Here is a 23,874-nt window from a genome sequence, read left to right as displayed (position 1 = left end):
GGTCTGTCTTCTTCTTCATTTGGAACCCTTTTTTGCCTGTTACCTGATCCTGTTGGAGCAAAGATAACATCACTTTCGAAAACTCTTCCAAGTTCCTAGATCCCTGCCACACAGAGTATTCAGATGTCCCAGCATTTTCACCATGCCCTGAAGATCTAGCAGAAGATGTGGAAAGGGAAATCTGCATTCCAGCAAAAGAGGAAATGTGAGTCAGTAACTGAATAAACTCCAGCAATTCTTTTCTGTTTCATTTATTTTTTTGTTTAAGTCCATCTGTAAAGTGCAGCAGCAGTCAACAGAAGAGGAATCTAGCAGGGCAAATGGTTGCTTCTGCCTCTGAAACAAGGACCTGTAGGTATTTTCAGAGTGGGAGACTGCATTTAGTAAGCTTTAACTTGTAGCTCAGTAAGATCTAACTGTAAAGTTATGGTATTGGGATATATCTTCCAATGGTGCAATTAAGAAGCAATTAGTAGCTTTACACTGGTCTCATCTAACTTAAAACAGTGAGTGAGGAGGGAAAGGAAAGTATCCCTTGAAGCATCCTTTTCTTGGTTTTATTAAAAATGCCATGTGTATCAAGTGATTTAATCATGTCAGTGCTAACTTCGCTTTTACATAGCATGACCCGTGTCTTAATAGAGAAGTGGTGATTTTGTGGACCACCCGTTTCCATTTCACAGCCAAAGTGCTTCTACAGCAAGCACACTGATTGCATGAGAAGTAATCTTAAATACTCAGTGATCAAGCATGACACTGGAGTTGAAAAGAAGAGGTTGTGACTCTCTGAGCACTGCCACTAAGAGACCACCACATGGGTGGTACATCACAGTTTGAAAACCACTGGTCCTCAGACAACTTAGAAGATGTGGAATGAGGGAGGCAGCAGTGTGGCCTTTACAAATAGCTGATTCTCTGGGTTTTTTCCTCTTGTGGCTTGGATATGGAGAAGCACCCGCAGCCTGTGTGACTTTGAAAACTTCAACGGAAATGAAACAGGAAGCCAGATCCTTTCACAGCTTGTTGATCTGTGAAGACATGCTAAGTCTGTAGAGACTCTTTCTACCCCTAGCAAAAGAACTCAGGGGAGCAAAATCCAGCTGTGGAGATACCCTCTGGAGAGGAGATGCAGAGGCAACATGACAGAAAAGCAAGCAAGAACAGAGACCTGTGCACTGAGCAAGAAAAACAAAGCAGAGTTAACCGCTCCAAGAGAAGTGTTGGTAAGTTCGTAGAGCTGTGCTCTATATTCTGGCATTTCACCAGGCTGGTGATCAGGTATAGAAAGCTCCTGTACTGCAGATCACAGCTGCATAGGCACTATTCTTACCTGTGTGTTGGACTGTACCTGCCCTTGGTAGTAGTCATAAATGATGATAAACAGGAAAATGTTTCCTGACTGTTAATAATGGACTTGAAAAAAAGGAAGGGTGAAGCTCTCACTGGTTCTAGGAGAGCTAGGTTTCCTGCTTTTACTGGCTTGGATTGCTGTTGCCTCAGTTTCAGCAGACCCTTTTCATGCTCCTTTTGAATTGTTTGCGTTCTTTGGGATGTGGCTATAATCCTGACACTGACTTGCAGATGGGAGCAAGAATGTGGCAGCTGCTTCTGCTGATGATTTGATTTGTGGGTTAAACAGAGATGGTTAAAATGTCTTCACACTTGCTTAGCACAGCTTTCAGAATAAGCTTTTGCTGTAATTGCTATGCAGTCTCTTGTGGGTGCAAGTGGAGGTAGCCACAGTCATGCCTGCTGCTTGGAGATGCCATAACCTGCAGAAAAACCTGGAGGTTCACGTCATGGACAAGTTCATAATGTTCCCCTAAACAGAAGGAAATATCATAAATATCCCTAAGCAGTAGAAGTTTGCCACCAGCCTTGTCTGAGCATCACAAACATTTGCAAAATGCCATGACCAGAAAGTCTGGAGGAAGAGAATCAAACATGGGCTGCTTCCAGCCGGAGCTCCCTGGAGCTCTCCCCTTATCCCCATGGAGCTGCTGCCTACTTGGAGGCAAAGCAGGGGACGCATTACTCCTGCAGAAACATACTTGAATGCATGCTCCAAGTAAGGCTTTTTCTGGATCCCTATATTGTTTTCCAAGATATTTAGGGGAAATTCACGCTTTCTGAACCCTCATAGCAGTGTGTTTCCACTTCTGCGCAGTCTGTAACAGAAACTGCCTTCCAGTGAGTTGCTATTCTGCTTTCTGAAGTTGATCCCAACACAGACCTAGACCTAAACTTTTCTTGCTCTTCTTAGAATTATCCTAACTCATATTCAGCCAACAGGAATGGCACACCATACCAGTCCAACACAGGATGTGGGAGGCTTGCGTGTTACCTGGCTCAAACTCATCAGAGCTGCCTGCATCCCAGGTCAAGGAGAGGCTTGCAGAGAAGGGAGGCAGGTAAAGGCTGTCCTGTCTCAGCAACTTGAAGGAGGGGAGACAACATTCTCCTGCCAAAGCCCACAAATGGAAAAAGGTAGCAGAGATCTCTCCATAACTGGCTCAGGGAAGAGGTCCAGAAAGACCTTACGGAGGAAGAAAAAGCATATGTACCGTGTTAGTTAAAAAAATACCTCGAGCGGTTTCAAGTAAGTGATACCTGTTTGATTGATTGCCAGGGCTTATTCCCAGCAATAGCATGTGCAGAGGGGCATAAGCTATTCTCTATATCGCACTGAAGTGCCGAATAAATTTCCTGCGAAGAATGCACAGAGCTGGGAAGTGGGAAGGACTCATGGATACGGGGGTTGATCTGCAGTGTTTGAACTAGGCGTGTTTCATCTCTCCTCTCTAGTGAGTCAGCAACCAGATAAACATTAACTTTCAGGCCTGTCTGCACAAAGAAATCACCTATTAAATCCTCAGATCTGAACATGGGTTAGAGAGGGCAGACTGAGGCAAATCTGGGGTTGGCTGGAAAGCTAAACTACCAAGTGGCACCAACACTGGCCTGTCTGAGGCGAGAAGAAAGCTAGGAAGGGAAGCTGAGGTATGTGACAGCTGAAGGAAAGGTGTGGCTCAGAAACAAATCCCAGCTATATTGGAGCCTTTGCAGGTGGATGCTGTGTAATCTGTAGCCTAACAGCATCTCCCAACTGCCCCTCCTGAGACACATCTGAGTTAAGCCGCAGACTGCATGTCCAGAAAGCAAGCACCAGCCAGCTGATGCTGCAGGAGGTGTAGAGATGGCACAAAATTCCAAAATGGATTTTTCAGTGGAGCAGCACATAGCACTACATAACTGACAGCTTCAGACTTCTTAAGCCAACTATTTACTTTTACTATTTTTAGCCGGATTTTAAGCCTAGATTTTCTTTTGCTTGGATAAGTGTGTTTGTGGCTTTCTGTGAATGCACCTGAGTATTTGGGACACTGATGTTTCATAGGTTTTGCCTATTTTGTTCCTTGCCCTGATTAACTGAGATAAATGGAGAAACAATCTGGTATTTGTGAGAGATAGCAGGAATGTCTTCACTGTTCACAAAAGTGTTGATTTTCTGTCTCAAACCATTTTAGTATTTTACATTTTAGAACAACAAGCAAACAAAACGCAACAAAACAACCCTGTACATTTGGCCTGGCTCTGAACTGGAGCAAACCGCTTGTAACTCTGTAGAAGACTTATGTTTGCGTCACTTGTTCAGACCATTACAATCCCCTTCTGTTTTTCCTGCAAAGTCCCTAGGGAGATGGAAAAAATTTGTTCCTTAATATGCAACCAGAAAATAAATTACTGCAGTCTGTGCAAATTCTCTACATACAGCCAGGGCAAATTACACCTGGAAGACTGCTGCGTAGGGGGGTACCTGGCAAGGGTGAATTTCTCTTTGTACAAATGGACTTCATTATGTTAATAATGAGTGAACCAGTGAGGAAATCAACATTTAATGATAGGAGAAAAAACACTGTATCTTTGCAGTCGTAAGTTGTATTGAGATTTCATGGATAGATTTCAGATGATGATGATGATGATGATGTTGGTCTCCATTAAAGGAACTGCTGCTGTAAAATGTAAAATAACTGTGACACTGAAGTACGAATTGTATCTGACTGATAGAGGAGCTGCAGGGACTGCTGCGGAAATGGAGAACTCCACTTGTTTCTTAAGCTGAAGCCAACCGGACTGGCTGAAGGTAGTCACCGTCAGCAGAGATGGGTGCCGAGGGTCAGCCTTCCTCCCCGAAACGGGGTCAGCTAGCACCACGCTGTCTGGGGTACCCTCCCACCCCGGCTTTACTCGGCCCTTTCAGCACCCGCTGCCGGGGCAGTGCCGGGCCGGAGCGGAGCTCGGCTGGTGCCGCCGGCAGTGGCAGTGCCCAGGGGTGCCGGGACTGGCCCCGGACGATAGGACCGGGGACGGGGGGGGCGGCCCCGCGGGATCCCCGCCCCGGGCGGTGCCGGCGCTGCGTCCGTAGCCGGGGTTTATCCCCGGGGAGGCAGAGGCGGGGAGCGGCGGAGCGGGTGAGGCGCGGAGGGGGGGGCTGGTCGGGTGCCGCAGGGCTCCCGCGGTCGAGGGGAGGGTTTGGGTTCATTTGTTGCCGCTTTACTTTTTGTTTTCCACTTGCCCGTTTTGGGGCCGTTTTCCCGAGGCGGCGGTACCCGGAAAGCTGCTGCTCCGCAGGTCCCCGCGGCGGGGAGGACCGGGCTGAGCCTCCGCCAGCTCTCCGTTCCCCCGCATCGTTCCCCACCGTCCCCTGGGGTGCGGCGGCGGCGGCGCGGCCGGTGCGGAGCTCACCTGACCTGCGGGGCCGAGGCTGCTGCGGGAGGCGGGAGCCGGGAGCGGCCCCGGCCCCGGTATGTGTCCGGGGAGAGACCGGAGGGGAGGGCAGGTCCTCCGGGAGGAGCTGGACGTGTTTGGGGTGGGTTTGCTTTATGAGCTGGTGTATTCTGAGTGCTCTGCGCTGGAAGCTCTAAGGGACGTGGGGACCGTTGTGAACTTAAAACAACAGCGCTTGCCATTTTCACATCAGGTGTGCCTTTGGGGGGTTGTTATGCTTTCGGGGTTGGTTTTTTGTTTGTTTGTTTTGTTGGGTGATTTGTTAGTTTTGTTTTAGGTTTTTTTTTCCCTGAATTTAAACGTTGCAGGCTGGCTTCCCTCCCCATCTGATAGATAAAGGTTTAGGAAAAATGGACTACAAATGAGCACATGATTTACAGAAACTTAGGAAGATGGGTGTGCACCTCTTCTGATCTGCTGGCTGGTACAGTTGCATGTAGTTCTCTGTGTCATGCATGGCTGAACACGAGCCAGCTTGTGCCCAGGCAGCCAAGAAGGCCAACAGCATCCTGGCCTGTATCAGAAATAGCACAGCCAGCAGGGCCAGGGCAGGGATCATCCCCCTGTACTCAGCACTGGTGAGGCTGCACCTTGAATCCTGTGCTCAGTTGCAACTGCAACTGAACTGTGTTCACTGAGATGCTGGAGTGGGTCCAGAGAAGGGCAATGAAGCTGGTGAAGGGTCTGGAGCACAAGTGTTATGAAGAATGGCTGAAGGAACTGGGGCTGTTTAGTCTGGAGAGGAGAATGCTTGAGGGGTCCTTATCACTCTCTACAACTACCTGAAAGGAGGTTGTAGTGAGGTGTGGGTCAGTCTCTTCTCCCAGGTAACAAGTGACAGGACAAGAGGTAACAGCCTCAAGCTGCACCAGGGGAGGTTTAGACTGGACATTAGGAAAAATTTCTCCACCAAAAGGGTTGTCAAGCACTGGAACAGGCTGCCCAGGGAAGGGGTTGAGTCACTGTCCATGGAGGTATTTAAAAGATGTGTAGATGTGGTGCTTAGGGACATGGTTTAGTGGTGTACTTGGCAGTGCTAGGTTAACGGCTGGACATGGTGATCTTAAGGTCTTTTCCAGCCTAAACAGTTCTATGATGTGTCACTGTGGTCTTTTAGATTGAAGGTACCATACCCTGCTAACTTGCTTTTCTGTTTTACATTTTAGGATACATTTCTGTTTTGATAGTTACTAGCCCAGCTCTCATTTAGCACTGACTTTCACACTGAATGGTTTGCCTTTTGGAGGAGCTGTACAAACTGTGTTCAGTTTGTACTTTCATTTTCTTCAGTGGAGAAAGAATGAGATTTCTGTGGTATTTAGTGAGTGAGTTTTAAGCTAGTGGGTCCTAACTGCTCTATTACTGGTATATGCAGGTACAGTTATTCCCACTTCCGTCCTTTGGCACACTCCAGTTTCTGCAAGTGATGAAACAAAGAGGTAAAGTGTGTGAAACAGGAAGAAATGACCTGTTTTGGTTTTAAGGCTCAGAAAGCTTCTCTGTAGTCACTGAAGTTTGCTCCTTTAGGAATTTAATTTCTTTATTGCTGGACAAATATTTTAATTCTACATGAAAAGGGGCACCATGCAATAAGAGCAAAAACCGCAATTTTGCATATCTCTACACAGCACTACCAGGTGAAGGGTGTTAAAATTGATATTGAAGAGAAAAACCAGCATAATAAATATAAGTGCTTCTATGGATAAGTATGTGCATCGGGTTTGGAGTCCTGAAAAAAGAAAAAGAAAAAAAAAAGTGTGGCTCTGATAGCTTTTTGCCATTGGGATGTAAGGTTTTTCATTTTGTTTAGCTTTTTGGACTAGGTTGCCTGACTAGATGTTGTGGATTTCCAGTTCAGCATCAGGACTTTCTGTCCACCTTGTTCCTTAGATACAGCTTCCAGGGTAAATCCTTGCATCCTATCTACTAATGACATGAAAACAAATGTTAAAGGGTTTTTCAGTAATGTCTGCAGTTTTTTCTTCAGTTCAATGTCTAAACATGATCAGCCTTGGATGATTACACAGGCAAATGAGTCTGAGGTTTTAGAAGTGAACTCTGTGCTGTACCTCCTGACCTTGTGCAGCTGAACTGTGGGAGTCATGGTGACAAACTACACTAGGGTGATGAGTATGGTTATTTAGAAAACACAAGGGAATAACCAGTGCTCAGGAGTCAAAAGGTTGTATGATTATGATGACTAATTTGGGGGTGTGATTAGAATTGCATAACATTTACCTTATGGAGCTTTGTAATTTTCTCTTGGATTAGGCTGTGAATTTTATTTTTTAATTACTCTTGTGTCACATTAGTCCTATTCTAACGATGTTTTTATTCAGGCATTCTGAGTTCTATAGGAGTTAGAGTGCTCTTTAAAGTCAAGCGCTAGTCTGAGTTGCTGACATCTGACTCTGAATCACTTTAGGATCCGTTTTCTGATTTGAAGGAATTTGGGAAAGAACAGTGGACACAGGGCATCCTTTCTGCACTCCTGGGTTGATTGAGCTGGTGTGGTGACACACATAGCAGTAATGGGGGACTTTTCCCATGTGCTCTGTTGCTGGGATTCCCAGCATGGCAGACACCAGCTCTTCTGTACATGGTTGCAACACTGGAGATCAGACATGACAATGCTGTACCTCCCAGAAAGATGGAGAGATAGTTATTTACTAACTAAAATGTCAGTGGTTTATGATGGAAGAATGTCAGGACTTGCGTGCTACAGCCACAGCAATGTGAAAGGAGCCAAGGATAGTTTTAAGAGCACCGTTTGTAGCTAGGGATCCTGCACAGGTTCTTGGGTGCTAGAGAGAGTATAGCTTACATAATACAAAATTTGGTTTGTTGTAAGTTTTGGTTTTTTTTTCCCCTGAACAGTGTAACCCATGGTTGCTTATCAATTGTCTGATCATATAAAACCATCTCAGAGTTTTGCCCCAGAATAAGTGAGGGGGGAAAGGAGCTAAAGGTGTTACTTTCCACTCATGAGGAGGCTCCAGTGAAGGCAAACATGTTGTAAAATACTACAAAAATGCTGCATGCATTTCTGAAAAATTCTTAACTCATCAGCTTTTAGTTTCGTTTCAGCCTTACTCTGTCTTTGCAGCTTCTTCCCATTTTTTCACTGGTGAAGAGTGATACTGTACATTTTTGGCATCCTCAGGAGCCACAACCTTGGGGTTTTTCTATAGCCTGTGTGGAGGCTTTGGATGCTTCTGACAGAGGGGGTGTGTCTCTAGCCCCTGTCCTCATGTCATCACTTACACCACACATCCATGAAGGGGGATGTGACTAGCAAGTCAGCTTGTGCTGCCCACACATTTCTTTCGACAAACACTTCCCTGAGGAGAAGGCTATGGACTGAGCAGAAGAGTTGTGTTGTCTTCTTTGAACCACATCATGCTAAGGTAGAGGGCTGAAAATACAGAATGATGTGACTGTATGTGCTCAGTCTCTAGTCCTGTCACTAGCTCTGCACGTAGTCTCAGGCAAGATCCCATCTCAGGTTCCTTGTCCATAATATGTTGCCAAGGTTTTCCATATTTTTTGAATATTTATAATTTGTTTCCAGGGTGGGTGGATGGTGCTATGAAAATGGGAAATACGTACCTTAGCGTCCAATTAGTGCCTTGATATGATGTGTGAGTAGGGCTTCAACTGTCAGCAGGTCTGCCCTAGGGTCTGTGCAGCAAAGTAGCATCATGGCAAGGTGCTTGCCACTGCTCACAAACCAGCTGCCACTGGGAAGATGCTGGCAAAGTTTTTAAATGCTGAGTTTGTGCAAAATCAGTCTTTGTGAAAACTTAAATACTGGTTTCAGGTCGGTCTGTCTGTGTGACAAAGAGATGTCCTTCCAGTGTCCCCCAGTTCTGCTCTGAGCACAGCTCCATGCTGTGCGTGTGCCTATTGTGTTTGTCTGGGAACAACCTGCGGATGTCTTCACTGGCCTCCAGTTCTGGTTTCATTTTGTGTCACTTCCTGCACATGAATTTCAGCTGTGATATACTCACCAAAGGCTGAGGCCTTATACATAGGGGGTTTCATGTCACTGTAGAGCTTTAAAAATGACACTGCTGACTTTCAAGGCTAGGGATTGTACAGTAGTCTGTATTTAATTTTCTTAGTTTACAAGCGTTACTAAGCTGTGCTCCTGCCACATGCCAGCCCCTCAAGAAGAGCTCAGTAAGCAGGGTTACACTTATTTTACCATATTATTGTATTTTACAGGGCTGAATAATTTGTGTGTTATGTAGACCTTGCCACGTAACTGTCCAGTTTTGAGGCAGCTCGTGCAAGTAGAGTTGTCAAGGAACTACAGGCTCTTGGTCCCTGAGACCGATGTCCAGAGTGCTTCACTTGAAGCTTCTCTTGGCATTGAAAGGTCTGTAACAATACCAGACGTGCATTAGTGTCAATAATACTGTGTTTTTACAATCGGAGAGCTTCCACATGGAATATTCTGGGTTCTTGAATCACATTTTTCATGAAATGTTTGTATAAGCTATGACTGAGTGATGGTAGCTAACATTTAAGTTACCTTGATGCAGTCAGTTTTACCCTTCAGCATGCCTTTTGTGCTTAAGATTTTGTGCAAGAAGTGTGTGGTATTCTTAAACAAAGGCAGAGGACCCCTACGTGTGTGAGCTAATTAAATAAATGCCATTTTGAAACTGTTGCCCTTTAAAATATGAAGAGAGAGCAGGGTTTAAACAGCCCAGATGCTTCCATTAGCTCTGCAGAATAAAGCTGACATTTTGCCTTTCATTGGGCTGGACATTGAGTGGCAGGGGGAAAGAGATGCAAGACCTATTTCTGTCATTTGCATTCAGAGTGATGTCTTTGACATTTTTTCTGTTGCCTTTCCCTTCTGCTTCTAATGTGTCTTGGAAAGATGGAGAGAGACAAGTAAAACTCCCAAGCAAGCAAGTAAAGCAACTGGAATAACTTCTGCTCATGCCTAGTAGGAAGGTACAGGCTTTATGATATGACACACCACCATGAGGTGTGAATTATTTGCATTATTAATCTTAAATTATATGTGATTATTATTGCATATGAAAAATACACAACTCTGCATGGCCTGCACACAGAGTCTGGTGCACTTTTGGAGAGGACTGTGCTCTGAAGACTAACATAAAATCTGTGTTATGAAGCTACAGCAGTCAGACCCTGTATGGAGATGGGAATGATGTGATACACAGATGGAACCTAGTCAAAGCTGGTTGGCTTTCAGAGCAGGGTCTTTCCCTGATGGCCAATGTATGCAGTGCCTGTAAGAATCAACATCTGTGACTGATACTACTTAGACAGTAGACAAGCTCAGATAGGTTGATATTTTGTTTGTCATGGGTTACTTGATGATGCTGGTTTTCTGGCCATCACTTGGGATAACTGTTTGTCAACAGGTAAGAAACTTAAAATCCCTTGGACTGTCCTCCTGTGTGTGCCTACCAAAGTGACTGGCACTTCTTGCTGCTTTCCCCTCTGGTGTCCTTCAGCAAAGGACACTTCAAGGTGTTAAACCACTCTTTAGGGATGAGCTGGATGGGAGTCACCCAGGCTATCCACTGGGTGTTTTATCCCAGCAGCAGTGCCAGGGGACTCCAATAAGCAGCTTGTTTTCCTCTATGCTACTCACATTGAGGTTTTTCCCATACAGGTTTTTGTTGACATTCCCTCTTTCTTGGTCTCTCCTTCGGTACAGTTGTGGGGCTTCTTATTGCTAAGTAAGACTTCAACATTTTTTCTGCAGTTATCTAGACAAATCTGGCTTCAGCTATCTAGATAAATCAACAGAAGAACCCAAGGTATTTATAAGACTTAGCCTATCAGCTAAACTTTAGTGTAAGATGTTTAGGAGGAAAATGTTTCCTTTACTCTGTCAGTTTGGATTCAGAATTGGAAAAAAGAAAAACAAAATCTAGGGGTGGGTGGGGAGAGGGGGAGACATTTTGTGAGTTGTGTTTGTAAATGGATAAACCAGAAACAACCATGAGGGACTTTAGTTAGGGATAACTCAGTGTGCAGTTCAGCAGCAGGCATTAGTAAGTATCCTTAGAGTGGGCTTCCTTCAAATGATAGATTTAGTGCCTTTATGTAAGTTCTGTTTGAAGTGTGCAGGCATTAAATAGTAATTCTGCATGAGGATGGGTTTTTTTCCACATTAAAAAAAATCATCACATTAGCAGAAATTTCAGATGCTCCTTCTTTAAAAGGAGATTATTCCTTTTTTTACTCATACTTAGGAATAAGCTCTGAAAAGATATTTGAGTTTTATGGCATGAAATTATTTTCATGTATTTCTCTGGACTGTAAATTCTTTGAAGGCTTCTCTCATGTTTTTTCATACATAAATGGAATGTAGCTGAGCTTTATTCATCTGAAGGTCCTAGATGGAGCACTCAGTGCCTTAAAAAGGAAGCTGAATTACACAGGAAATAAGAACTAAGCTTTCCTTTTGTTCTTGTAGGCATTCAGAGAGAAGGAAAATGGTATGTGCAGGCTAGAGCATGTATTAATATATTGATTATATAGATGAAATGAGTTTTGTAAAGGTAACTGTAATAGGTTATATTTTAGCTAAGCACACAGTAGGTAAGAATGCATTATGCTTGTTGCTACAGGGTAGGAATAAGTAAGTGTCATAACTGGATAGATATATTAACACCAGCAGCTTAGGACCTGTTGATGATCAGGGAGTCCAAAGAAGGCTGCCAACCTTTCTACTCTGTTTTTCCTGAAACATCTTTGCAGAAAGAGGACAAGGGCTGAGAGAGCACTTGGGACTCCTACGTGGGATAGTTGCGTAAATAAAGCCTTTCTTGGAATTGATGTGCCTCAGTGTTACTGAAACTACTCCATTTTCTACATAATTGCGTGATTCTAGTTATAGCTTGGGGCTGGGATTCTGTTTTGTAATTTTTTGGAGTCAAGATCTGATCAGCAGACATGGTTGAACTTTTGATAAGCCACTGATGATTACCATCTTTGCCTGCAAATGATTCTCTTTTTCCTCTTATACCAAGTAGAGATCCTCATCTGTAGTTGTTTTGTTATAATAGGTGAAGAATGTTTGCTTAACAAGTTGTCATTGCTTTTCTCTGAAAAGGAAAGGTTTTGTAATGAAACAGTTACTGAATTAAGCAGTGCTTCCCACATACCTTAGTACGGGTTTGATCTGTTTCCAGTAGTTTTGATTTTTTAAAAGTCAGGTGAGATGCTGATAATAAACTGGGAAATCAACCACTCTGTAATTGTTTGGCACTACTTAAAAAGGCACACCTCTCTCTTCTAAACTGTTACAGGATGTAATCTACTGTAGGCATTGAATTCGTATCATTAATAGCTTTTTGTCTATCTCCCTCTTGGCTCAGTCAGTTCAGATGCATGTGCACATGCGTGCATCTGTTCTCATGCCTACGCTATAAGTTTGGTTTTTTTCCCTTAAAAAGGGGACTTAGCCTATTCCATAATATACTTTGGTACTGATACTACATAGTCTGTAAAAAAGTGATGTGCAACTGTGAAGATGGCTTTGCAAGCACATGGTGAATGAAGGCGGACTGGGACCTCCATGCCAAGCTTTGCATCTCTCGGTTGAGGGGTTTGTCTTCCTAGATCTGGATCCAAGAGAGGAGGGAAAAGGAGGGGTACAAGTAGGCAGCAGAAGGGTTGGAACAGGGGGATCCCAAATTCTCTCTTTTTGAAGGAAGGTATACCTCCTTTTTGGGAACAAGGAATACAATGTTGTATGACAGAAGTATGAAATTTGGCCACTTTATGGTAACAAGTACTATGTCCTGCTTTCAGTACCAAAAAGACTGCAAAGCGGAATGTCCTGGACAGAAGTTACACCGTCAGCTTTTAAGGCACTCTGCTATCATCCTGACAGCCTTCTTAAGGGAGAGAGGAAATAATGAATGTGCCATTAGACATGCTGGAATATTGGATCGTTCTTCAGTGCTGCCTACAGTGCTGCCCGCTAGTTCCCAGGCTGGTCTCTTATATTTTTGCATTTCATCAGTTACACATTTTTAAGCTGGAAGCCTCCAAAGAAGTTGTGAGGAAGGCAAATGTGGAGCTAATCCTTTAGAGACTCTTCTTGAGTCACTTGTGAAAGAAGCAGATGTTGCAGATGTTTCTTATCCATGTTTTTCTGGTCCTTTTTTGATTTGGTTGGTTGTTTTATGTTTGTTTGGGTTTTTTGCTTTGTTTTTCTTCTGCATGTCTCTTCAGGGGTGGGTAAAAGCTTAAGGTTTGGCAGTAGCAGGAAGTTGATGTGGCATGAAAAGAAAACATGGTGTACTACTTGTATTGAAAGATAAACACTGTTCCTACTTTTTTGTATCAGCTCCTACTGCAGCGCTGTTACACCACAGTTCATTCAAATTCCTGCTAAGAGCCATGTTAGAAGTCCCAGGGCTCTGTTCCCCTGCATGGAGAAGAGCCGTGCATCCCTGTCCTCACAGTGATGCTTGTGGTCAGTCTTCAGAAAGCTGTGAGCCCAGCAGCTGGCTGCAGCACAGATCGGTTGCCACTGTCGCCTGAGGAGCAGGATAAACCCTGTCTGTGTCCCAGGGAATGAATTTGGTTTAAAAATCTGTGGGTTTAATTTACTCCCCCCACTGTGTGTTATTAATTTAATTGCTCTTCGGTTTCTGAAGGATTTTGGAGGGGGCAGGGAGGGGGTGGAAAGATCTATTTTAAACTGCCCTCTTCTTTAATTCATGTCTTGTTTGTGATGTATTTTTACCAGCATCACTTTGCAATTCAGCTGCTACTTCTGAATGTCATTTACTTGAATAAAAAAATGTAATTCCATTTCTAAGTGTGACATCAGCACTGAAAGTAGTAACTGAATCACAAAGTGCTGCATAAACATCAGCTTTCCCATGACAGGAGGGAAAGATTATGAAGTCCAGGTCATGCGGTAATGTAATACAAGTGTAGCAGAAACATTCAAAATTGCTTGTTTGCACGATTTCCCATCTTTACTGGGGAAATACCTATTTATAAATCCCCTATATTAAATAAAAATGGATGAACAGCATTTGGTTATCTCATGTTCTCTGACACTGATTTGTGGTTTTGATTGAAATCAGTAAGCCAGTGCTTCCCAGCGCTCCTTGAAGACCAGTTGCTTGTGACCTGTTAACTGTATACCTTGAAAGGGGGTTTGTTTGTTGGACTCCAGTAGGTTTTTTTCAGTATTAATACCAGCAAAAGGTTTTTTTTTCCCAAAGATTGATTGATTCAACTTAAAAGCTGATGCAGATCTCTCATCTTTTGCCTGTAAAACTGGTAACGGAAGAAATTTTGCATTCACATGTATTTCTGGTACTTTGTAAAGTGAAGTATGCAATTTTAACAGATGGACCAGCTCACTTTTTTATAGTCCCAGTTTGTCCAAAATCAAAAGAGGGACCATAAAATCATTTTGAGTAATGTGTATGCATTTCAAGTAACTACTCAGTACATGCAGGTGTAACCCCCAGTCATGCCAGGTACACACGTTATTTCAGCCTGTGAGTAGAAGCTGACAGAAGACCTGTTCATCATGTTGGCTGTTCACAGCATATGGGTTTTGTGTAAATGGGAACTAGCACCCCAAAACCTTCTATGATTACTTCTTTAAAGTTTCTTAACACCTTTTCATTTACAGCTCTTAACCTGCCTTTTGTTCATCGAGAGATCTGGGTCTTGCCTCCAGAGAACTTGTACATGACATCCTGCAATAAACCTTCTTCAAACAACAGAATACTGGAAAAGGCCAAATATCAGCAGTGCTCTGTATATATGCAATAGTGCTTGTAAAAAGCATGTGCGTAGCTGTTTATCTCGTTGCCAGGGTTGGGATCCATATGTAACTCTTTGACTGGATAGTTGTCCACAGCGCATGGGCTTAACTCCCTTGGAAAACTTCAACCACTCTTAAATTTCCTGTTAAAGCCGGTGGGGCAGAAGTTCAACTGACATAAAACTATGCTGAATGAATAAGTCTCTTTGTGGACGTCTCTAGAGAAGGATCTTTTCGGCCTTCTCTGGGGATGCCTTCATAAAAAATTAAGTTCTCTTAATGTTTTGTACTAAATCAATAAATAAGTGAATAATAGAGCAGCTGCGGATCATCCACTCTGGGACTTTCCTATACTCAAATTGCAGAAAGAGGGTAGATTTCTGATTCAAGAAGCAGATACTGCCATTGTCAACTCTTCAGTCTCCAGGCCCTTTCTTAATCCTAGTTTCTTTTATCAACAAAAGGCAACCAAATCGTTCCCTAACCCTGCCTGTCATGCCAAGACAGCAACAGAAACATGTCCTGGTTTATGTCTGTGAGGAGCAATGAGAGCGCACCCTCTTTGTGATGGTCTCTTGAGCTTTCTACCAAATCCCTAGGGAGAAGCTTTCTCTGGAGGCTTTAAACTGACCTTAATGTAAATTGAGGAAGGAACATTCCTTTAATTCCTTGGGTAGCTGCACGATGTTTATTCAGCTAGTATTGCTTTATATGGCCTGTTTATAAACTACAATTCCCAGGAATTTCCCAGGTCCTTAAAAACTTGTCTTAGTGACAAAGTAATGACAGTACAGGTCTCTGGATCAGCACATCCTGTTACTGAACAGTTGCTTTGGTATCAGTCTTCCTGTGACTCCATTGTCACTATATATCTAGCCTTCATTAGGTGGAGGAAAGCCTGGAAGTGTGAACCATGTGCACTCAAAACCCTAGAGACTTGAAAAATTAAACATACAAAGTATATACATGAAGTATAGAAAAATAATACTTGCTTTTTTCATTTCATGTTTTTTGTTTCATTTTGAGCGGTATTGTATTTGGATAATTATTCTTTTTGTAAGAAAACAAATAGAAAAAAGTATTGCAAAACAGTGACACGCTTTTTCCCTCTCCTTTAATCCCTGTTTTAGGAAGGCATGAGGTGCAGTCCTGGACAACAGCCACCAAGCAATCCTTGTGCCTCCTGTGGCAAAAAGTGAAAGTGCAGCTAATGCTAAGCATGTCTTTCATCGTTACTGTCATTTGGTATTGCAGAAGGCTATACAGCTTTTTAGCACAGCTGCTGAAACGGTAGGTTTTTGTTACACAGACTTTAATCTTCAGTGCTGTTGCTTATTTCAGTAAATACTGACTTTTGACAACTCCTCTTTGACACCTGTTTTATCATTTGGATTTCAGGTGGAGCAACTACCTTCAGAGAAAACTCATAAGTAAACTTTTTCTTGTCACTCCATATTCATTAATCCCCCCTCAACTACCCTTTAGATGCAGAGCAGAAGGTAACTAATCTATGAATTAATCTCGATTTAGGGAATCTCAGTGTGCTGACAGAAGTTGATCTACTTGGGCATAGTGTGAGAGAATGGAAAGGAGAAACACAGCAGGCCAAACATATGAGGGAGGTAAGAGTTGGATTTTAATCTCTGCATGAATATGGGGAGAAGGAGTACCTGCGAAAGGAATAACACTCCCAGTGCAAGCAGCTACCAGAGCCCATTACACTGGCTGGTCAAAAGGAAAGCAAAAGAAACAGCATGAACACAGATCTAAATTGGCATCTATGGTCATGGTGACCATTACTGGAGGCAGAGTGGCAGGGAACATGGTGGGAGCAGCAGTGCCCTCCAAAGGTCCTTGATCAGTGCTTTAAGTTAGAGCAGCACTATGGTACCCTAACTTGTGATGGAGACAGGCCTCCAGGAGCAACATGTTTCATGGCTCTCTGTTTCAGCTGTGTTAAGCCTTAGTCAACAAAGTAGGTTCAAAGAACATGGGCTAGATTTTTACTTTGCCAAAAAAAACCTTCTAGCTACAGTAGCTATACTGATGGTAGAGTAGTTGTATGTGTTAAAGCAAGCTTAAACTCAAAACCTGTCAATCAGCTAATTAACTGTGACATATCCTACTATCCTCATGGTATGGCATTTCAGATGAGCACAGGATAAATGTAGCACCAGGTCTGTATTGCTGATTATCTGATGATGGTGGGAACACTGTCTGTTATATGCTGAGAGTGATCAAAAAGGAAGAAGGGGCAGGAGATGCAACAGTAATGGGAGACACCAACTGGCCATCTAGCACTGGCAACAGCTGTGAGGTTGAACTTCAGGGTGGTGCCAATGACTGTTTAATGGATCAGCCTTTCAAGGAGCCTTTAGGAAAGGAAGCCACCCTTGCCTTTGTCCTGAGTAGTGCACAGGACCTGCCACTTAACTGTTACTTTCCAATTTCTGTTCTCTGGAACAGGAGGTAGCATGTACTTGTAGTCAACATCCTTGCATGAACAGCAAAGCAAAAAGAAAAGTTATTATACTTGCATCCACCTTCAAAAAGGGAAACTACATAAAACCAAGGAAGCATGTTAAAAAGAAGCTAAGAGACTTGAGTATTTATGGTCAGTGCATTTGACAGATATATATAGATTTAGGTCATGGTACTGGAATCACAGAGCAAATGTACACCAAGGACTTAAGAAAGGGTGAAAGGAAGCTGATATAGCTAAACAAACAGCAGCACAAGGGAGTTATGAGAGAAAAAAGAAGGTATTTTTCAGAAAGTGGAAGTTGCATCTGAATGATGAATGGAGGAAGCATCCAACTTTTCCACAATAAATGAGGAATACAGCAATGCCGAAAGTACCCAGAACAGCACACAAGGCCCAAAGGGATTTGGAGGAGCAAACAACAAAAGATAGTAAAACTTTTAATAAATTAGCAAACACAAAAAAATGAACCAGGTTAAAGCTATTATGGCAAAGAAGTCTTTCCAGACCTGCTCTGATTTGTTTGACCATGTGAATGTTTACACTAGCAGTGGTGCAGAGACTGGAGTGAGTCACTGGGTTTGGAGAGAGTGCAGAATGACCCTTAGGGGACAGTGCCAGTTTAAGGTATTTACAAAAACCATGGTGTTGGAACATCTGTGTGCATATAAAACTTACAAACACACCCTCTCATTCCCCTAGCTCCCTCTTATGAGTAGTTGGAATTGGAGTGAAATCAACATGGATGTTGTCTAAGATTTAAAATTTTTATTACTTTTTTTGGGGGGGGTGGGGTGTTTTCTTCTAGGCATATGAAGAATTGTTTTGGAGCTGTCATATCAAATACCTGCGACAAGTCAGGAGGGATAACTATTGTGTACTAAGAGCGGTGCTTTTTCAGATATTCAGCCAAGGCATACCTTTTCCATCATGGATGAGGGAGAGAGATATATTAAAGGTAAAAATTATTTCATAAGTGAACATGATTCAAGTAACCTTGTACTGAAGAAGGAAGCTTTGTTCAGTGTGAAAACTGACATGTCAGCTATGGATGTAGAGGAGAATCATCAGAATTTCAAGAGAAAATTTCCAAACTTTTTGAACTCCACTTAATGGAAAAAGTGTCCCTGATCTGAACATAACCATGTGAACATGGGTCTAAATGTAAGAAGGAAAATGAATAAACATTGGATGGCTAAATGTTACTGCCACTCTGCCATATGTCACTCCATTATCACAAAAGGATATTTGAATCCTCCACATTCACCTCCGTGCGAAGTCCTGTGACTCCCAAAGACATGGGAGCTGCTGAGCATGTTGCTGAAGCAGCAGGATTCCTGCTCTGGGCTCCAGGAGTCCAGAAGGTGGGGAGCTATAGCTATTGCTTGTTGGGGTAACTGTGCAAAGTGGAAGGTGTCTGTAATCCTAAATACCTCACCATATCTGGATGCATCCAGCTTTTCCAGAGCATGGGTTATATATTTTGCTGAGAGCATATATTCTTCTTTTTTGGTTAGCCCTGTTTTAAAAGTTTCTGAAGGACCTGGCAGTCAAACGGAGCCTCCTTCTTAACACTTTGTTGATTGAACTGTACAATCAGAGGACAGAACCACATCGTAAATTAAAATGTGTGTAGACAAGTTGATATAACTTTGTATTCTGCTTCTTGTTATGGTTATAAGTTGGTTGCCTTTATTTATTTTTTTTTTCTTTTCCCCAGCTCCCTGAAAAGCTGTTGTATTCTCAAGGTTGCAACTGGATTCAGCAATACAGTTTTGGGCCAGAAAGATACACAGGTCCTAATGCCTTTGGTAAATTGCGCAAATGCATGGAGACATTAAAGACAAACGTGAGTATTTAGGAAATGGCAGGGAGGAAAAAAACAATGAGAGATGGGTTAAGAGACAGTTAGGGAACTGCTCCTGGTAACATATTCCTATGGCAGTCATCCTTCTCCTCAGGTTTAGAGACCTGAGCTACTTGGAAGGCCATCACCTCTCCTACAGGGGAATCCAGCTTTCAGGGATCCACTAGGCTAGGTACTCAGGGTCCCCCTGCAAGTTAGGGAGGCCAGCTTCCCTAACTTGTTCTTATGTTTAAGCTGTAACGAAAGTCTTCAGGAATGTCTGGGGAGATGGGGGGATCAGTTTCTCAATTTAGTATTCATGGGTAAGTTTTTTTTTTAGTTGCAATTCACAGTTTGTTGCCACTTCAACATAAAAATGATACATGCACAAAATTAAATGAAGTTCATTTAAATCCCAGTCATTGAGCATCATCTATTATTGTGGCCTCAAAAAACCTCTCGGTAGCTCCAGATGATTCTTTTCAGGCACTGTGTTCAGGACTGGATGCTTTAAGCTTTCTGATTTGGTACCCAGCCCAACATTCTCTCCTGGAAGGCTCATTTTCTGGGTGAAAGCAATGGCTTTTGACTCCTCTAGAGCCACAGAGAGCTCAGGAGCTCTCATTATCAACTGTGAGGAGAATGAGAAATTCTCACTGCATTCATGTCCCTTACACGTCTTTGTCATGTCCCTTCTTGTGCAGCCAACTTACCTTGACCTCATGACGCAGAACACACTAATAACATACAAATTTGTACAGTTCATAGTACCATTCTAGATGGCTTATCCAGTTTGTATAGGTTCCTTCTAACTGACACACTTCTGAATTTGGCTCAGCACTTAAGAATTCAAGCTAGGACAACTTTATGATCTTGAAGATCTTTTCCAACACAGCTGGTTCCATGATTCTAATATAAATGGTGCTATAAGGGAAAATCACTGAAGTTTGGAAACTTAAGTTAAAAAACAGGCCAGGAGTCATCACTTCATCTAATCTTTGCTTATGGCTTAGTGTGTGTGTTGGATGCACCCACACAGACTCTCTGTAACTTCCTAAGGTTCTTTTGGTGGTTATGCTCTTTTCAGACTCTTTACTGACAGTAATACCTGGATTTTCTACAGTGGTGGTGGGGCACTTTTGTATAAGGGGATTACATTTGCTTTCTCATAGAATATCAGTATCTAGATGCTTGGAACTGTCTGTAACGAATAGGTTCAGCTGGATAAATGGAAACTGAAATGTGTAAGGCTTCAGATTGGTCCGTGGATCTGAAAGACCCACCTGCATATTTGCACCATCATTTAGCCACAGCAGTGGTATAATACAGACTGTCATTTTTTTCCTGTTTTGGAATTCTTCATATTAAAAAGAAACCTTAATAATTAGATTAATATTCTTTTGTTTGCTTTCCAGTGGATTGAAATAATTGCTACTAAAGATTATGAAGAAAGAGGAAACATCTGTAACACATTCTTTTCTGATGAGAGCAAGGAGTACAAAATGTATGAGGCCATAAAATTCATCATGCTTTACGAAGTTGTGGAAGCCTATGAGAAGATAAAGAACAGGGAAGAACCCATACATAGCCTCTTTAGCCTTCTCTTTGCTCGTGATTCTTCATCTGACCCTTTGAGTTTCATGATGAATCATCTGAACTCCATAGGTGACTCTCTTTGCCTAGACCAGGTAATGATGTAAATGAAAAATAAATCACAAAACTAACCCTATCTCTGTGATTAGGTGAATATATCATACATCATCCAGGATTGTTGGCCACTGTTTTCTGGGAGGGTGGGCTGGAGGGAATGGGAATGTAGGAAATGGATTGAGGATGCTCATTTACCTTTCAGAAAAAAGACTGTAGTAGAGTAAAATGGGGTGGATGATTTTTGAAATGCTTTAGGCTATCACTGAGACATCATTCAGAGCAATGATATTTTTGATGTGTAAAATAATTTCAGATTATTCAGATTTGTCCTGTTGTTCCACTTTTCCTGTCTGCTTCACCATGCCAAACACTCTATTGCTGCTTTATTTTTTTTCCCTATCTTTGGTTCTTGTTAAATCTAATATCTGTTAAGAGTAGGTAATGAGAGCTCTATTAACTGTTCACCTAATTTTATACGTAGCGAGGAGTTAAGTACTGCTAGCTAAGCTCCACACTGGCACTCTACAAATAGTTTCACTTTCCAGTGGGTGAAATTAGTTTTTACAGTCAATTTCAGTTATCAAGTTAATGGTTACATGTTGCAGTCACCTTCAGGAGCAGTTTGATTATAACTGGACAAGTTCCTCTGTCTGGCTATGCCCAAGGATATGAGGTTTTTCCAAAGCATTTTTCCAGATTAAGCAATCCTTTGCAAGAAGTGTCAATGGAGATGCCAGTTCTCAAGTTTCATATGCATGAAGTACAAGGACATTTTTAACTTTTACTGTTAAATTTCTCTCATGTGGAAAGTGATCACAAGGTGGCAGGCTTCCCATTTTTCAAGGTGCATTTATTTTAATAATCACTAGTCCCTTCTTGCTCCCTACTAAGCTGCAGGAGCTGGCTGTGGAAGCAGGTTATGTATTTTGCCAGGTGAAGGAGGGCTGTTGCTCAAGTGTGAAGCATTAATCCGAATACCCTCTTGCATGGAAAAGAGCAGTGGAAGGACTGTTGGAACATTGAGAATACCCTCAAACTTTTGTACTTTCTTACTCCACGTATAAAACGACCCCTTTTATTTCTTGTCTACCGTTTTGAAACTTTAGCTTGGATTATCTTTGGTTGAGTTTTCTATGTGTAGAAATAGATGTCTTACAGACTTTTTTCATCTTTAGGTTGAACTGTGTCTTCTTGGATACTTACTTGAAGTAAAGATAAGAGTTTACAGACTGCATAGGTTTAATACTGAGGAATTTCAAGTAAACTATCCAGATGAATACCGAAGGGAATGGAATGAGGTTTCTCTCCTGACTGAGGATGACCGCTACTATCACATCCCTGTTTTCCAAACATGAAGGACCAGTGACTTATTCCCTTTGTATAATATAGTGAGTGACCAGTTCCAGTGAATTATGTTCCTAATCAGTAGCAGTAAGATTTTGAGAATGCTCGTTAATTATAACAGAATGATTGATGCGTTTATTGTGTAAACGTTTTTCTTTACTGTTGCAGCTCAATTCATCATCAGCCAGCTATAAAACCTATAAAATATGTTCCTATACTGTCTGGGGGAAAAAGTGTTGTATTTGAGGTTTGTTAGACAGAAAAGATTGGACTGCATGACGAAGAAGGCAAAGGTAATGCTGGGGTTTCTATTGCTAGCCTGAAGGTTTACTCTGACATCTCTGGATGGGTTCCTAAACTCTAGTTCCTAAAGCAATTACTGCCTTTCCCTTGTCTGTCTCTAGCTAAGGAGCATGAATCACAGAGCAAGCAACTCCTGGGGTCTGCAGTGTATACTCCAGGCTATTAATTCTGCGTTGACTTGGGGCTAACTAGGATAGGAGGATGTAAAGTGGGGCCTCTGAGTAACTCCTCATCCCATTTGGCTTTCCTGTTGCTGGAATGCTCCCTTCAGGGATGGGCAGAGCAAGCAGCTGTAGGCTGTATTGATTTCAGAAATGTGAGATTCAGCTGTCTGCACTTAGCGCTGATACCTGAAAGTGAAGAAGTGTTACACAGGGGGAAACTCCTCAACACACTCAAGAATGCTGTGCCAGATGAACAGAAGATCTACTTTGAGGAATAGTACAGATGCTGCAGATGGAAAGCTGAAATAGAGTTAGACCTGATAACTGCCTATGGCTTTTGTCAATTTGTAAATCCTTTCAGGGCTGATTTCAACATTACTTGCCAAGATTTCCTTTGCAATTCATGCGAGAAAGCTGTGCGCAGAATGCATTCACAAACACTGCATTTTCAGAAAATATTACTTTTTATGCATTATTTGAACTCAGCAGTGTGCATGCATGTTTTATCCTCAATCTCCTTGCATAAAATGGCTATCTTCAACTTGGACCTCAGTGTTTGAAGGAAGTCTGTCCGAGACATGTAAATGAGATTTACCTTAATACAGGGGACATTTTGCTCACTTCTGTTTTCTAAAAGAATCAATTGTGTTTTGATTATTTAAAAAATAAGGGACCTTAATTTGAAGAAATATGAAAATAATGCAGCAGATCTAATAAAATATTTGTGAAAAGCTTTCAATCCTATAGGCACATGGGTGTATTAAAGAAAGGGGAGTTTATTAAGAAACGGAAATTCCCTTTTTCCTTATCCTAGAGATAAGGAGAGGAAGGTTTACTTTATAATTCGTGAAGAAGAAAATACAAGCCAGTAACAAAAATGTGAACTGATTCTGCAGGAGCTAAAGCAGTTGTATGAGGTAACTAAATGCTAATGCTTGGAGTGCATGGAGAGTGCTTGGTTCCTTTGGGTAAAGGAAAGCAGTTTTATCCCTTACAGTCCTCTTATTTGTATGTATGTATATATATATTTATAAACACAAACGCCTGAGTTCTGTATTGTGATGGGTTTGTTTCCTGAAAGTTTTTGTGCTCGGTTTTGTTCAGTAATTTGTAGCTTTTAATTAAGAAGGCTTGATATCTTTAATAACTTCATCTCATCAAAACCTGCATATGAAATACTTTATTTATTAAGAAAAAGCTTTTTTTTTTTTTTCACTGAATGAAATAATTTGTCTTTAGATTTGATTCTGCTCTGCATGGGGAAATGTTTTAATACCTGAGAGTAGGGTATTGCTATTTATTTTGCATCAACAGTAACATTTACAGCTATGGATAAACTTGGCTATATTTTATTCTTGTTTTGGTATAAGCAGATATACAAAAAAAAAGGATGTATTTTTTATAGTGGGCTTTTTAATGGTTTGCATATTATCTATGAATAAGAATACAAAAGCATTACAGCTGAAAGTGTTAAATTGTCAGAAGGTATGTTTTTGTAATC

General features: G+C 42.0%; 1 protein-coding gene across 2 annotated transcripts; it reads left to right on the top strand.

The window, feature by feature from the left end:
• The first annotated feature begins 1,009 nt into the window (after positions 1-1,009).
• On the top strand, positions 1,010-22,637 carry OTULINL (OTU deubiquitinase with linear linkage specificity like). Of its 2 annotated transcripts, none has more exons than XM_061346720.1 (8): positions 1,010-1,223; positions 15,715-15,874; positions 15,983-16,014; positions 16,115-16,206; positions 17,875-18,024; positions 18,787-18,915; positions 20,328-20,600; positions 21,738-22,637. In XM_061346720.1, the coding sequence occupies exons 1-8, from the start codon at positions 1,127-1,129 to the stop codon at positions 21,915-21,917; spliced, it is 1,113 nt and encodes a 370-aa protein (XP_061202704.1). In that variant the 5' UTR covers positions 1,010-1,126; the 3' UTR covers positions 21,918-22,637. The 2 variants fall into 2 exon arrangements, with proteins under 2 accessions (XP_061202704.1, XP_061202705.1); XM_061346721.1 differs by lacking the exon at positions 1,010-1,223 and adding an exon at positions 4,378-4,472.
• The last annotated feature ends 1,237 nt before the right edge of the window (positions 22,638-23,874 follow it).

This window comes from Neopsephotus bourkii, unplaced genomic scaffold (genome assembly GCF_033783945.1).
Source record: "Neopsephotus bourkii isolate Nb327-2 ecotype Australia unplaced genomic scaffold, CSIRO-AGI_Nbou_v1 NB_272, whole genome shotgun sequence".
Lineage (NCBI taxonomy): Eukaryota > Metazoa > Chordata > Aves > Psittaciformes > Psittacidae > Neopsephotus > Neopsephotus bourkii.
The sequence above is the reverse complement of the archived record's forward strand: the minus strand, read 5'-3'. Positions and strand labels throughout refer to the sequence as shown.